The sequence below is a fragment of the Syngnathus typhle genome, linkage group LG8 (genome assembly GCF_033458585.1).
Source record: "Syngnathus typhle isolate RoL2023-S1 ecotype Sweden linkage group LG8, RoL_Styp_1.0, whole genome shotgun sequence".
NCBI lineage: Eukaryota > Metazoa > Chordata > Actinopteri > Syngnathiformes > Syngnathidae > Syngnathus > Syngnathus typhle.
The window spans coordinates 11,906,957-11,921,924 of NC_083745.1; the positions used below are offsets into that span (position 1 = coordinate 11,906,957).

At 44.4% G+C, this 14,968-nt stretch overlaps 1 protein-coding gene across 8 annotated transcripts in view; it reads left to right on the top strand.

Moving 5' to 3' along the window:
• Positions 1 to 14,968, top strand: part of itsn1 (intersectin 1 (SH3 domain protein)) — a 36,518-nt gene that overhangs the window by 9,217 nt on the left and 12,333 nt on the right. For 4 of the 8 annotated variants that reach the window (XM_061284369.1, XM_061284376.1, XM_061284373.1 and 1 more), the window contains 16 exons: positions 740 to 858; positions 1,012 to 1,286; positions 1,491 to 1,654; positions 2,347 to 2,588; positions 2,875 to 3,136; positions 3,399 to 3,595; positions 3,664 to 3,743; positions 3,829 to 4,001; positions 4,088 to 4,133; positions 4,220 to 4,341; positions 5,147 to 5,270; positions 5,482 to 5,676; positions 9,461 to 9,582; positions 10,700 to 10,806; positions 10,891 to 10,992; positions 11,070 to 11,151. In XM_061284369.1, coding sequence (XP_061140353.1) covers positions 740 to 858; positions 1,012 to 1,286; positions 1,491 to 1,654; positions 2,347 to 2,588; positions 2,875 to 3,136; positions 3,399 to 3,595; positions 3,664 to 3,743; positions 3,829 to 4,001; positions 4,088 to 4,133; positions 4,220 to 4,341; positions 5,147 to 5,270; positions 5,482 to 5,676; positions 9,461 to 9,582; positions 10,700 to 10,806; positions 10,891 to 10,992; positions 11,070 to 11,151 — 2,412 coding nt within the window. The remainder of the gene's footprint in view (positions 1 to 739; positions 859 to 1,011; positions 1,287 to 1,490; positions 1,655 to 2,346; positions 2,589 to 2,874; positions 3,137 to 3,398; positions 3,596 to 3,663; positions 3,744 to 3,828; positions 4,002 to 4,087; positions 4,134 to 4,219; positions 4,342 to 5,146; positions 5,271 to 5,481; positions 5,677 to 9,460; positions 9,583 to 10,699; positions 10,807 to 10,890; positions 10,993 to 11,069; positions 11,152 to 14,968) is intronic. The other 4 variants (XM_061284370.1, XM_061284378.1, XM_061284374.1 and 1 more) reach the window with 3 other exon arrangements.

The following is a 14,968-nucleotide window of genomic DNA, read 5'->3' on the forward strand; positions in this document are numbered from 1 at the left end:
CGTTGGCTCATCCATGGCAAACGCGTGCTACCACGCCACCAAAGTTGCGATTCGAGTGTAACATTTCCCTATGGAATCCCCTCCTTGCGTCTTTGCTTACCCTTTTCTCTCCTGCTTCTTTTCCCATTCACATGTCCGTTTCCTCTCTTGGGATGCTAGCAGTCGTGCGGCGTTCTGCTAATCTGTGATGTCGTGTTCTGTCCTCGTTTGATCAAACACTTCATATTCCTCGCCAAAGCAGCCGACATGGGAGCCACAAATTTTGACGTCCTCTCACGTTGACGCTCAGTCACAAAACTTATACGGCGGCTGTTAGATTTGCGATTGGCTGTTGTCTGAATTTATGCCTACTCACAAAAGATTCACTGCTTTTGCAACGCGAACGTTTGAGTGAGCGGGCAAGCGGCCGGGTGTTGGCTCAACTCAAACTCCGTAACTATGACAAGTTTCAAATGCTCAACAGCAAGTATGTGGCGGTCCACTGGTCCACAGAAATGTATGCATGACACATTGTGTCCCGCACTTCCTGTTGCGGGATGACTTCAATCCGTTCGCTCCCAAGTCGAGACAAGTTGAGTTTGCGCAAAAGACACATGAGCTCTCTAATGGCACAGTTGGTTGTCATAACTACAGAGTGGTTATTGTCGCCGCTGTTGTCGGCACCTGAAGCAGGCAGCCTGCCCGATCCCACGCCCTCCTTACCACTCTGGCTTCCCGTATCTCCCGTGTCGCCTCGCAGGAGCTGAGAGAGATCCACAGCCGGCAGCAAAGGCAGAAGCAGAAGGAGCCGGAGAGAGACGCACACTCGATGACGCAGGCGCCGATCGACAGGCCGTCTGCCGAGTTGCAGGAAAGCAGGTAGGACTCCAAACGGAGCAAACGTCTTCCAGCAGAAGACTTGGTATGTTCAAAAGGAAACATTATTGGATTTTCATAAACTTGATTACGCAGACGATTACTTTGTTTGTATGCAAGTTCATTTTTACACGATGGCCTGACATTGTACTTCAGGTTGTCCTCAGACAAAACTCTGACTTGGAGGAACGACGACGCAGGCAGTTCCGACCTAAAGGCGCCCAGCCCCGCACCCGCCTCGCACGCTTGGCTCAACCGGGTGACCCAGGAGGAAGAGGAGAGGAAAAGGCGAGGCCCGGAGGAGGACGCGGAAGGTCACAAGACTGCTGCATCCGTGGAGGAGAAGGACGAGGACGCCCGGGGCAAGAAGGACATGCAGGAGGAACTCAGTAAGCTCTTCAGCCAGCCGGTCGATCCCTGGGCTTCGACAGGTCAGTTGAAGGCGACGTGCTGCTGTGTCTAGTTCCGATTGGCGGGCGGATTCCAGCTTCGGCCTTCCTAATTTAGTGCTTGACTTGATCAATTTTGGGCACAATAACTTGAGATGTGCTTCGGACTTGAAGGTTAAGACTTGAGGCAGACTTGAACGTTGTCCATGTTTGACTTGGTTTGGTAATCCTATTTCCTTTGCACAGTAGAAAAGGCTCCAGTGGCAAGCCTGTTTGAGCAGAAGGCAGCAGGCAGCGGCTTTGAGCAACACCGGCCGGCGGCGGTAAAGGTGGTCTACTACAGAGCGCTGTACCCCTTTGACGCTCGCAGCCATGATGAGATCAGCATCGCCCCCGGTGACGTCATTATGGTACAAAGCATGCACACAACTTGGCACCCCCTCAGCAATGAAATGGTAGCTCAATAAACACTCATCAAATTGGGCACAGCGACTGTAATAAACCCCTTTTTTTTGCTGGCAGAGGGCGTTATTTTCCTTCCAGTTCTTTTCGTTTACTAATATCTTAATAGTACCACTAACCGTAATCATTTTGTTCACTAAAATTGTCACGTGAAAAGTTCACACAGTTTCAATCCGACCTCCCGTTGATGTCATCATGTCAAATAAATTGTGCTTCGAGTAGGGACAAGTGTAAATTTGGTAAATTCCCAGATGCCTTTGTGTGTGTGTGCGTGTGTGCGTGTGTGTGTGCGTGTGTGTGTGTGTAACATTTTGCTCTCTTCTCTGCTGTGCAAACTGAAGGTGAGGGGGGAATGGGTAAGTGCCCGGACCAGTCGGGCCCGGCCCAGCCCGGTGTTGTGGACATTGTCAGCTCATACTCACTCATGTTTTTCCACCCGCCATTTGAATGCTTCATACCAGCTAGATTATCCTGTATGGATTTAGATGTGCTGTGTTGAAAAAAAGAAAAAGATCACCGCACCAGCTTGTCCATAAATAAGCCATAGGTTGATCTATTTTCTGTCAGAAACATGACCATGTGTCTGGATTTCAGCTTTGCATGTTGTCCATGACTCTCACCGTCTCCTGTGTCCCACTAGGTGGACGAGACTCAGACAGGGGAGCCCGGTTGGCTGGGCGGAGAGCTCAGGGGACAAACCGGCTGGTTTCCGGCCAATTATGCTGAACGGATACCGGACAGCGAAGCGCCTGTCAGCCTGCGGGCGACTGCTTCGGCCACGCCCACTTCGGCCTGGCAGCCCGTCAGCACGCCGCCCCCCGCACCTGGGCAGACCTCATCCGCGCCGTCTGCCAACAGTAACTGGGCCGACTTCAGCACCACGTGAGGATTACGCTCGACATTTTTTCCGCGTGCCGAAAAGCCACAATCCTTTTTCTTCAGCTTTAAACCCTGTGGCTCAAAGCCAAAGTCAAGTCCAAAGGTTGTTCTAATACCCCTCCCCAGTTTAAACACGACTCGGGCTTCACCGTCAGCTGTTCTCGAGCATTTTGACAATGGGAATCATTTAAGTCGCAGAATATTGTGTGTGTTTTCTGACAAGTTAAGCACTGACCCTTACAACAACCAAGAGGACACGCTCTTTTGATGGCACTTTTGAACTTTTCAGATGGCCATCAAACAGCAGCAGCCAGATGGACAGCGAAGGATGGGACGCGTGGCCCACCTCTTCCGCCGCTCAGAATCCGTCCCTCAGCGTCCCGTCAGCTCAGCTGCGACAGCGTTCGGCGTTCACGCCGGCCACCATGACCACGGGGTCCTCGCCCTCTCCCGTGCTCGGCCAGGGGGAGAAGGTGGAGGGATTGCAGGCTCAGGCTTTGTACCCCTGGAGAGCCAAGAAGGACAACCACCTCAACTTCAACAAAAACGAGGTCACCATCATCACAACTTCTTTTTTTTAAATTACGTGACCCATAGTTATTTGTGACCAAATTCCTCATTTTTATTATTTCTCCCACCACTGTTGCTTCCACTCCTTCAAATCTTCACCTTCAAAATACAGTGCTGGTGGACTGATTTCCAAATTGGATTCTTTCTGTCTCCACACTCAGCAGTCACATGCAATTTCTGTAGATTTGTATCGTATAGTGTTGTCTGTTTTTTTTTTTTAAAATAGACATCATTGTGTGACAGATTATAACGGTGCTGGAGCAGCAGGACATGTGGTGGCTGGGAGAGCTCCAGAGCGGACAGAGAGGATGGTTCCCCAAAAGCTACGTGAAGCTCATCTCTGCCACCATGACGACCCCACTCGCGTTTCCTCCGGCGGCTCCGATGGCAGCCCCAATCGCACCCCCGCTTGTTTCCTTAGCACGTGGCAAGAACACAAGGTATGCTTTTTCTCTTCTCCAATTAAAGAGGCACTTTTCAATCACTGAAGTTCTCCTTTCTCCGGCAGTGAATGCGTGATGTCAGAAAGTCCCCCTAATGGAAAACGCCCCTCACCCACCCCAAGCAAGCCCTTGGAGTCAGGAGAAGGTAAGCCACACACAAAGCGTACCCCTCCACATTCTGCTTGTGTGCACGTGCGCCGCCACTCACTTGTCCTCACGTGCTTACGTAGAGTACGTGGCCATGTACACTTACGAGAGCAGCGAGCAGGGCGACCTGAGTTTCCAGCAAGGAGACGTCGTCACGGTGACCAGGAAGGAGGGCGACTGGTGGACGGGCACAGTCGCGGGAAAGACCGGGGTTTTCCCCTCCAATTACGTCAAACCGCGGGACACCTCATCGGATGTGAGATATATAGACCGCTGCACGGAATGAGATGAAGCAGCATGTAGCTCTTGACAAAAGTTCATTTCCCCCACCCCTCTCTCCAGTCTTTAGGACCAGCAGGAAAAACGGGGAGCCTTGGCAAAAAACCAGGTGACTTAATTATAAGCACAAGCACATCTTTTTCAAACGTGACCACTCAATAATCCTCTTTATTTTTTCACTTGTCTCTTCATCAGAGATCGCCCAGGTGATTGCCCCCTACTGCGCAACGGGAGCGGAGCAGCTAACGTTAGCGCCGGGCCAGCTTATCCTCATCAGGAAGAAGAACCCAGGCGGCTGGTGGGAGGGCGAGCTTCAGGTACAACAATGCATGGATAGCCAGAGCAACGACAGTAACAGGCTAACATTCAGCGGACGTTTGCAAGCGGAGTAGTGATTGGTCGTCATCCAACCCTTGTGCGCGTGATGTCATTTGTAGTCAACAGCAAGTGACAAAATGTGTCATGATTGTGCATGAAAAATAACGATGAATTATAGTAATTTTTTTCAGTGCTGAAAATTGTGAAGTACATTTAAAGTTAAAAGTTAAAGTCCCAATGATTGTCACACACACATCTGGGTGTGGTGAAATTTGTCCTCTCCATTTAACCCATCCCCATGTGATTTTAATCCATCCCCTGGGGGAGAGGGGAGCAGTGAGCAGCAGCGGTGCCGCGCTCGGGAACCATTTGGTGATTTGACCCCCCCAATTCCAACCCTTAATGCTGAGTGCCAAGCAGGGAGGCAATGGGTCCCATTTTTATAGTCTTTGGTATGACCCGGACGGGGTTTGAACCCACAACCTTCCAGTCTCAGGGCGGACACTCTACCACTAGGCAACTGAGCTGGTTCAATATACCTTTTAAAGTTCTAACATGGTTCACACTAAAGCAGAAGTGCCGGCAAGATCGATAGCTAAAATTGATTCCTAATTTGTTTCTGTGTTGCACAAGCTTCAGAGTGCTTGATCCTAGGACGCATGAAAAGAAGGGTTGATGTGTTTAGTGAAGCACACTCTGCCATACGCAGATGGATGGTATCCGAGCGCTGTGCTAAGTTGCGTTCACGGCACAAAGCAAGCCGTTTCATTGGGTGCTTGACATTGTGCGCTGTGATCACTCCAGGCCCGGGGGAAAAAGCGACAAATTGGATGGTTTCCGGCCAATTACGTCAAGCTGCTCAGCCCCAGCACCAGCAAGACCACGCCCACTGAGCCCACGCCGCCAAAACCGGTCCCCACCAACACTGGTACACACACACACACACACACACACGCGTACACAGAGTTTTCATGGAACATGACAAAAAGATGCATCTGGGTGAAAAGTCATTATTGCCTAGTATTGCAAATCTATTTTTAAACTAGGCAATTCAAAGAATACTCTTTTCTGAAACGATTCAATAGCTTCAGTCCTGCGTCCGACTTGCTTCTGTTTTGCACTTTTGGTGTTTGCGGAAGCCGTGTGCCAGGTGATCGGCATGTACGACTACGTGGCGCAGAACGATGACGAGTTGGCCTTCCAGAAGGGTCAGGTGATCACCGTGCTCAACAAGGACGACTGCGACTGGTGGAAAGGCGAGCTGAACGGCCACGAGGGGCTTTTTCCCAGCAACTACGTCAAGCTCACCACCGACACCGACCCCAGCACTCAGTGTGAGTACGCATGCACGCACTAACTATATAACGACTCCAAACGTTGTCGCCCTCTGACACACACACGCACATGCACATGCACACACTCACACGCATACACACACGCCAGATTGTAGTGTGGCGATGCTCGCTCTCTCTCTCGCTCTCTCTCTCTCTCTTGCTCTCTCATGCTCTCTCTTGCTCTCGCTCTCCCTCGCTCTCTCTCGCTCTCTCTCTCTCTCTCTCTCTCATGTCTCTCTCTCTCATGTCTCTCTCTCTCTCATGTCTCTGTCCATCTCTCTGTGTCCTTTGCCTTCCATCTCCGTCAGCCTTTTTGCCTTTATGGCCTCTATGGTGATATCCCTGTTCAGTCACACCACCTCTGGATAGTCTTTGTGTGTGTGTGCACGCGTCTTTCTGTCAGTGTTATTAGGTGTTTCCTATTTTTCCGCATTTGCCCACCCCCCACCACTCTCCCAACCCATTCTCCTGCATTGTCCATCATAGAGAAAAAGATTCCAGAGTGAACACAAGCCCTTCATACACACACGTTATTTTTTACATGTGCGTCATTACAAATATACTTTAGTGTATGAGTAGTCTTGCCATAGTTTTGGAAATAGAAATTGTTGCCATCATAAAGTCTTTTTTAGATCTTAAGGCAAGCAGTGGACAATTTTAATTCACCAATTATTTATTACACCAAGCAGTTAAATGTAGCAGTAAAACTAATTTACTACCAATCATTTTTATTGCATTTACAATGAAACACAACCAAATATCCATTGACCTATGTGAATAAAAAAAAAAAGGTTCTATGGGAAAGACAATGAATGCAACAAATACTTGTGCGGGTTGGCCCGCTTTTGATGTTCGACCTGTGTACTGTCGCCGTCGCCGCACGCTCCACCCGCCTAGCACCCAATTTGTTGTTGTTGTTTTTGTTGATGTTGTTGTTGTCGTCCTTTCTCTAGGATCATATCATTCCCCAGAACCCCCCTCTCCTCAAAGCCCTCAAAGAGACCCACTAGGCCACGCCCACTAGACCACTCAACCAATGGGACAGCAACGAGCGGTCACATGACCCGGAAATGGCGACCCTCCATCACCAATAGAAGCCACACACAGAGGCAGGCAGGCAGACAGACAGACAGACAAACTGACTGAGTGACCGTAACGTTAAGCGTCTGCCTGTTGGCGCGTCTCCGCTCGCCTCGCCTCATCTCACCATCTTGTGTCTACCGAGAGGTGAGGCGAGGAGAGGCAAGAGGTAGATTGGACTGGTTGACATGTTTGACTGGGACTCCATTCACATTCACATGCACGCATGCACATGCACGCCTCAGTCGTAGCGCGGTGGAGAAGTGGATAGTGGGTCGTTTTGTGGCTTTACGGGAGATTGTGCCATTTTAGAAGCAGCTCAGCTCATCCCTGTCTGGAAGTAGGAGAGCCACACTGAACAAAAAGACAGACCATGATAGGAAAGTTTTATTTTCGTTTCAATTTTATCTTTTTGGGGAAGAGTGAAATAGGAAAAATATATTTTTAATTGGAGGGTGTTTTAAAGTTATACTTTATCAAATCAAAGTCTTTCTTGAAAAAGTTACAGATTTTCAATAATATTTATATATTTTTTTCTAAGAATTAGACTTAATTCTCATACTATTTGGACTTTTAGACAAATTCAATATTTTTTAATCTACAAAATGGGCCTCCGTTGACAAAATTACAATTTGCCTCTCAAAAAATGTCTCCCCCAAAATACGATGAAAATTTTAAAATTTCATACTATGATGGCTTCTTTTAAACAAAAAACAACAATTTAAGTCTCATTTTTTCAGTGTGGTCCTAATCTTCATTTGTACATCCACGCTTTGCTTCTTTTTTTATTACCTCTACCCTCAGTAGCTTCCTTCACCTCTCAGTACCCACCCCCCTCCCCCTCCCTGACTAACCCGACCCCTCCCCACAGCTTCACAGAAAGACCCACTATCTGCTGGAGGATGCGTTCCAAAGTGGAACGTTACAGCCAAAGACTCGTCCAGACTCCTCCTCTTCTCTTTGCGTTCTCGCTCACACACACACATACATATACACACACACACGGTACAGAGTTTTGGGATTGTATCTACACATTTATCTATACACACTATTGATTTACCCACAGCCGTTTTTTTTTTTAAACAACTTATTGATGTATTGACTTTATGTTCTGTTTACGTCTTTAATATGGGCTCGTCTGTTGCTATAACGATCACATGGTTCGACCTGCAACTGCACAAGGCATGCACTTCTAGTACTCGTGAGTCATTCCAGCCAAGAGTTTGTTTCATCTTGCTTCATCGAAACCAGATCAACAATTGTTTGACATGTTGTGTGTGCTGTAGAGCAGTGCTTTGTCAAAGCACGTTTTATTTCAACAAGAAAAATCTCACGGCACACCACGAAACGTGTCACAAAAACACATTTACCCAAATAATAATGTTCTTATACTCAGAAATGTGTGCCTTTTTCGTTGAAACACAAACACAAAAGGTAGCCGTGTTTACCTCAGTAGCACAAAATGAGCACATGGCCTTCACTTAAATTGTTTTTTTTATAGCTTGCCATAGGAAATGAGCCTTTCTTCTGGATTTTACAAACTGTATTCACATTTGAGCCACACACATTTAATCGCTCTATTCAATTTAATCCTAGAAATCGTCACAATCACCAAACCTTCTAAGACTAAGACCCATTAAATAATTTGCGTTCTTAACAGATCACAAACTAAAATTCACCATGTGAAAGCGCTTAATGAATAAAGATGTGTTATATTGTGTGTGTCGCCATAACATGAACATATACTTGACATAAACTAACAATCAAAAACGCCCGTGACATGAGAAACAACCGCTGCTACTAGGGCAGTGCTTCTCAATTATTTTCTGTTACGCCCCCCCCCCTAGCAAGAAGAAAACTATTCGCGCCCCCCCTCCCCACCGTGACTATCCTAACTTGTCTTGTAAATCGTAAAATGTTGCACTGTCGCAAACGTGACAGAAGTAACAATGAGAGCGCCACTGCCCCCTGCTGTAGTAAACGCGCAATTACACTTTATTCTAGTACTGCCAAAAAAAAAGCCTGTTCCCCAGGGTCCCACGCGCCCCCCCAGGAATAGCACCGCGCCCCCCAAGGGGGGCGCGCCCCACTATTTGAGAAGCACTGTACTAGGGCAACAAGACGTCCCCCTTAACTTTTTTTCCCATAGCAAGAGACGAGCCCTGTAATAGTTGCCATATATTTGGATGTTGTTGACAGTATTGTGATTTTTAATGTTTACCCTCACAAATGGAATTAGCTGGTTTATTAACTTTTTTTTTTTTAATATCCAAGAAGCAATCGAGTTCGAACGAAGCCGCCGGCATCCCACATGGGCTTGTGTTATTTGAATGTGTCTGACTTTACTCACGGGCTGACCTTTGATGAACTCTGATGAGCCAAATGCAAACGCACTGCACTACTTGCGCTCGGTGCAGTGGGGAAAATATGGTGGGCGCCAGCGAGCTTTTTGCGCAGATTTCAAGGAAGGCGTGTACAGAATGAATGTAAGTGCGGCGCAATTGTCCTGCGTTGTGCAAGGTGCTGAATCTGACTGCATCACAATGATTAAATGCTCTGAGACACAACGCACATGCTCCTTATTCTAACACCCACACAATTTCTCAAACAGAAAAAAATGTGACATCAGGTATGTATCTCATTCTCATTTTTGGTTAATTAACACCACGAATGTTGGTTGATGTGCAGTTTTTTGTGTTTTCAGGGTGCGCCGACCTGCACCTGCTGGACATGCTGAGTCCCATGGAGAGGAAACGTCAAGGCTACATCCACGAGCTCATCGTAACGGAGGAGAATTACGTCAACGACCTGCAGCTCGTCACTGAGGTAGGGGTGGGGGACTTTTCAACATAACTCCATTTTCTTCTTGACTAGTGTTGATTTTATGCAGACTGTCTCCATGAGAATTATTTAGAAGGGCCTTTATATTTATGTGGTCCTTTGGTGATCAGCAGGGAGCAGCAGATCTTTTGTGTTCACCTGGACGACATTTTTGTTTTTAACTAAATATCGTATGTATTTAGTGCTACTTTGGCTTACTTCTGAGTACTTTTAGATATGAGCACTATCCTGCAATATGTTTTATCAAAAATGTTTTGTTAAATGCACTTGATGCCGCCAACAAACTTAATCAGTCATAATTTTTCAGAATTACTTTAAAGTTTGCTGTCTAACTAAACATGACTCTATTGGCCAGACAGTATAGACAAGCTAACAGATCTCACACACTCGTACACAAACAGTGCAAAGTATCATAGCATGTTACTCAAAGGCATGTATTCTTTATCCTGTGCCCAAAACAAAAAATCTAATCATTTTTCCATCCATCCATCCATCCATCCATCCATCCATCCATCCATCCATCCATCCATCCATCCATCCCGCTTGTCCCCACGGGGGTCGCGGGCGTGTTGGAGCCTATCCCAGCAGTCATCAGGCAGTAGGCGGGGGACACTCTGAACCGGTTGCCAGCCAATCGCAGGGCACACAGACGAACAACCATTCACACTCACACATAGGGACAATTTGGAATGTTCAATCGGCTTACCAAGCATGTTTTTGGGATGTGGGAGGAAACCGGAGTGCCTGGAGAAAACCCACGGGCACGGGGAGAACATGCAAACTCCACACAGGGAGGGCCGTAGGTGGAATTAAACCCGCACCCTCCTAACTGTGAGGCGGATGTGCTCACCAATTGCACCAACAAGCCGCCCTCATTTGTCCATATAACGCCAAAATATTTTGTGTGTGTGCGTGTGTGTGGGTGTGTGCGTGCGTGCGTGTGTGCGCGTGTGCGTGCGTGCGTGCGCGTGCGTGCGTGCGCGCGCGTGCGTGCGTGCGTGCGTGCGTGCGTGCGTGCGTGCGTGCGTGTGTGTGTGTGTGTGTGTGTGTGTGTGTGTGTGTGTGTGTGTGTGTGTGTGTGTGTGTACGCTCGCGCACTTAGATCTTTCACAAGCCTCTGCTGGAGTGTGAGCTGCTGAGTGAGAAGGAGGTGGCCATGATCTTTGTCAATTGGAAGGAGCTCATCATGTGCAACATCAAGCTGCTCAAGTAAGCACACATTGTCATCGTCTTCATGTACTGTGAGCTGTGCCTTTGGGAAAATACCATCCTAAAAAGTGACAACCGCCTCAGAGCGCTGCGGGTGAGGAAGAAGATGTCGGGCGATCGCATGCCTGTCAAGATGATAGGCGACATCCTCACCAATCAGCTGCCACACATGCAGCCGTATATCAGGTAGGTGGTCACATGCACGCATGCACAGTGTCGAAAGTCACGTGATCCTTTCCTTACGCCCAATGGTGATTGCGCAGGTTCTGCTCGTGTCAGCTGAACGGAGCCACGCTGATTCAGCAGAAAACCGATGACAATCCCGAAATCAAAGATTTCCTCAAGGTAATCAATTCGCTTCAGACACCAATGTCCACCAATCCTACCACCATCATTCAGAACTAGGACAGGTTTGCTAGAACAGTGTTTCCCAACCTTTTTTCATCCACACTACACCTTTTCATTGGCAAAAATCTCGAGGCACACCACCAACAAAAACCTGTTAGGTGTTACACCAGCTTCTATAATAAAATTAGTTGTATTACAACAAAAGACAAACGTTATATATAAACTAGAATTTTGCAATTTCTGGAGAAATTGCGTGTGAAGGCGAAATGTATGAATAACTTTTTCGGGGAATGCTGCCGAACGATGTTGAAACGTGTTGAATTACTTGAGAAATGTAGAATATTTGGAGAATTTGTGGTGAATTTCAAAATAAAAGATGTGAAGTTTTTGGTAAGTTGTGGAATAGGTAGAAAAATGATGAACAGTTGAAAGTTGGAATGGGTTGAATCGGTTGAAAAATGTAGAAATGAGAAGGGAAAAAGGAATTGGGTGTGAATTTCAAAATAAAAGATGTGAAGGTTTTGGGAAGTTGTGGAATAGGTCGAAAAATGATGAACAGTTGAAAGTTGGAATGGGTTGAATCGGTTGAAAAATGTAGAAATGAGAAGGGAAAAGGGAATTGGGTGTGAATTTCAAAATAAAAGATGTGAAGTTTTTGGTAAGTGGGAAGTTGTGGAATAGGTAGAAAAATGATGAACAGTTGAAAGTTGGAATGGGTTGAATCGGTTGAAAAATGTAGAAATGAGAAGGGAAAAGGGAATTGGGTGTGAATTTCAAAATAAAAGATGTGAAGTTTTTGGTAAGTGGGAAGTTGTGGAATAGGTAGAAAAATGATGAACAGTTGAAAGTTGGAATGGGTTGAATCGGTTGAAAAATGTAGAAATGAGAAGGGAAAAGGGAATTGAGTGTGAATTTCAAAATAAAAGATGTGAAGTTTTTGGTAAGTGGGAAGTTGTGGAATAGGTAGAAAAATGATGAACAGTTGAAAGTTGGAATGGGTTGAATCGGTTGAAAAATGTAGAAATGAGAAGGGAAAAGGGAATTGGGTGTGAATTTCAAAATAAAAGATGTGAAAATTTTTGGTAAGTGGGAAGTTGTGGAATAGGTAGAAAAATGATGAACAGTTGAAAGTTGGAATGGGTTGAATCGGTTGAAAAATGTAGAAATGAGAAGGGAAAAGGGAATTGGGTGTGAATTTCAAAATAAAAGATGTGAAGTTTTTGGTAAGTGGGAAGTTGTGGAATAGGTAGAAAAATGATGAACAGTTGAAAGTTGGAATGGGTTGAATCGGTTGAAAAATGTAGAAATGAGAAGGGAAAAGGGAATTGAGTGTGAATTTCAAAATAAAAGATGTGAAGTTTTTGGTAAGTGGGAAGTTGTGGAATAGGTAGAAAAATGATGAACAGTTGAAAGTTGGAATGGGTTGAATCGGTTGAAAAATGTAGAAATGAGAAGGGAAAAGGGAATTGGGTGTGAATTTCAAAATAAAAGATGTGAAGTTTTTGGTAAGTGGGAAGTTGTGGAATAGGTAGAAAAATGATGAACAGTTGAAAGTTGGAATGGGTTGAATCGGTTTAAAAATGTAGAAATGAGAAGGGAAAAAGGAATTGGGTGTGAATTTCAAAATAAAAGATGTGAAGTATTTGGGAAGTTGTGGAATAGGTAGAAAAATGATGAACAGTAGAAAGTTGGAATGGGTTGAATCGGTTGAAAAATGTAGAAATTAGAGTACAAAAACGGAATTTGAGAGAATTTTCGTTGAATTTCAAAATAAAAGATGTGAAGTTTTTGGTAAGTGGGAAGTTGTGGAATAGGTAGAAAAATGATGAACAGTTGAAAGTTGGAATGGGTTGAATCGGTTGAAAAATGTAGAAATGAGAAGGGAAAAGGAAATTGGGTGTGAATTTCAAAATAAAAGATGTGAAGTTTTTGGTTAGTGGGAAGTTGTGGAATAGGTCGAAAAATGATGAACAGTTGAAAGTTGGAATGGGTTGAATCGGTTGAAAAATGTAGAAATGAGAAGGGAAAAGGGAATTGGGTGTGAATTTCAAAATAAAAGATGTGAAGTTTTTGGTAAGTGGGAAGTTGTGGAATAGGTAGAAAAATGATGAACAGTTGAAAGTTGGAATGGGTTGAATCGGTTTAAAAATGTAGAAATGAGAAGGGAAAAAGGAATTGGGTGTGAATTTCAAAATAAAAGATGTGAAGTATTTGGGAAGTTGTGGAATAGGTAGAAAAATGATGAACAGTAGAAAGTTGGAATGGGTTGAATCGGTTGAAAAATGTAGAAATTAGAGTACAAAAACGGAATTTGAGAGAATTTTCGTTGAATTTCAAAATAAAAGATGTGAAGTTTTTGGTAAGTGGGAAGTTGTGGAATAGGTAGAAAAATGATGAACAGTTGAAAGTTGGAATGGGTTGAATCGGTTGAAAAATGTAGAAATGAGAAGGGAAAAGGAAATTGGGTGTGAATTTCAAAATAAAAGATGTGAAGTTTTTGGTTAGTGGGAAGTTGTGGAATAGGTAGAAAAATGATGAACAGTTGAAAGTTAGAATGGGTTGAATCGGTTGAAAAATGTAGAAATGAGAAGGGAAAAGGAATTGGGTGTGAATTTCAAAATAAAAGATGTGAAGCTTTTGGTAAGTGGGAAGTTGTGGAATCGGTAGAAAAGTAATGAACAGTTGAAAGTTGGAATGGGTTGAATCGGTTGAAAAATGTAGAAATTAGAGTAGAAAAACGAAATTTTAGAGAATTTTGGTTGAATTTCAAAATAAAAGATGTGAAGTTTTTGGTAAGTGGGACGTTGTGGAATAGGTAGGCAAAAGATGAACAGTTGAAAGTTGGAACGAGTTGAATCGGTTGAAAAATGTAGAAGTTAGAGGTGAAAAACGAAATTTTGTGAAAATTTGTCGGAATTTTTAACGTGAAAACGTGAAATTTTCGAATTTGGGAATTTTGGGAATGTCGAGAATCCTTCCGAATGTGATTAGAATGTGCTGAATGATGTGAATTTCAAATTGGAACGACGTAAATGTGAAATGTCGAATGTGCCATTAAGAATGAATGGGGAAAAATTTGTCGGAATTTGGGGAATTTTGCGGAATCGGAAAATTTTCGGAATGAGAAAAATACAAGCCACCCTTTCCTGAATATTTGGAATACGTGAAAAGTGGAATGGAGTGAATCGGATGAATTTTGTGAAAGAAGAAGCGGGACAAAAAAGTGAGGAGAATAAAATATAATAAAAATAACTAGAATTTTGCAATTTCTGGAGAAATTGCGTGTGAAGGCGAAATGTATGAATAACTTCTTCGGGGAATGCTGCCGAACGATGTTGAAACGTGTTGAATTACTTGAGAAATGTAGAATATTTGGAGAATTTGTGGCGAATTTCAAAATAAAAGATGTGAAGTTTTTGGTAAGTGGGAAGTTGTGGAATAGGTCGAAAAATGATGAACAGTTGAAAGTTGGAATGGGTTGAATCGGTTGAAAAATGTAGAAATGAGAAGGGAAAAAGGAATTGGGTGTGAATTTCAAAATAAAAGATGTGAAGGTTTTGGGAAGTTGTGGAATAGGTCGAAAAATGATGAACAGTTGAAAGTTGGAATGGGTTGAATCGGTTGAAAAATGTAGAAATGAGAAGGGAAAAGGGAATTGGGTGTGAATTTCAAAATAAAAGATGTGAAGTTTTTGGTAAGTGGGAAGTTGTGGAATAGGTAGAAAAATGATGAACAGTTGAAAGTTGGAATGGGTTGAATCGGTTGAAAAATGTAGAAATGAGAAGGGAAAAGTGAATTGGGTGTGAATTTCAAA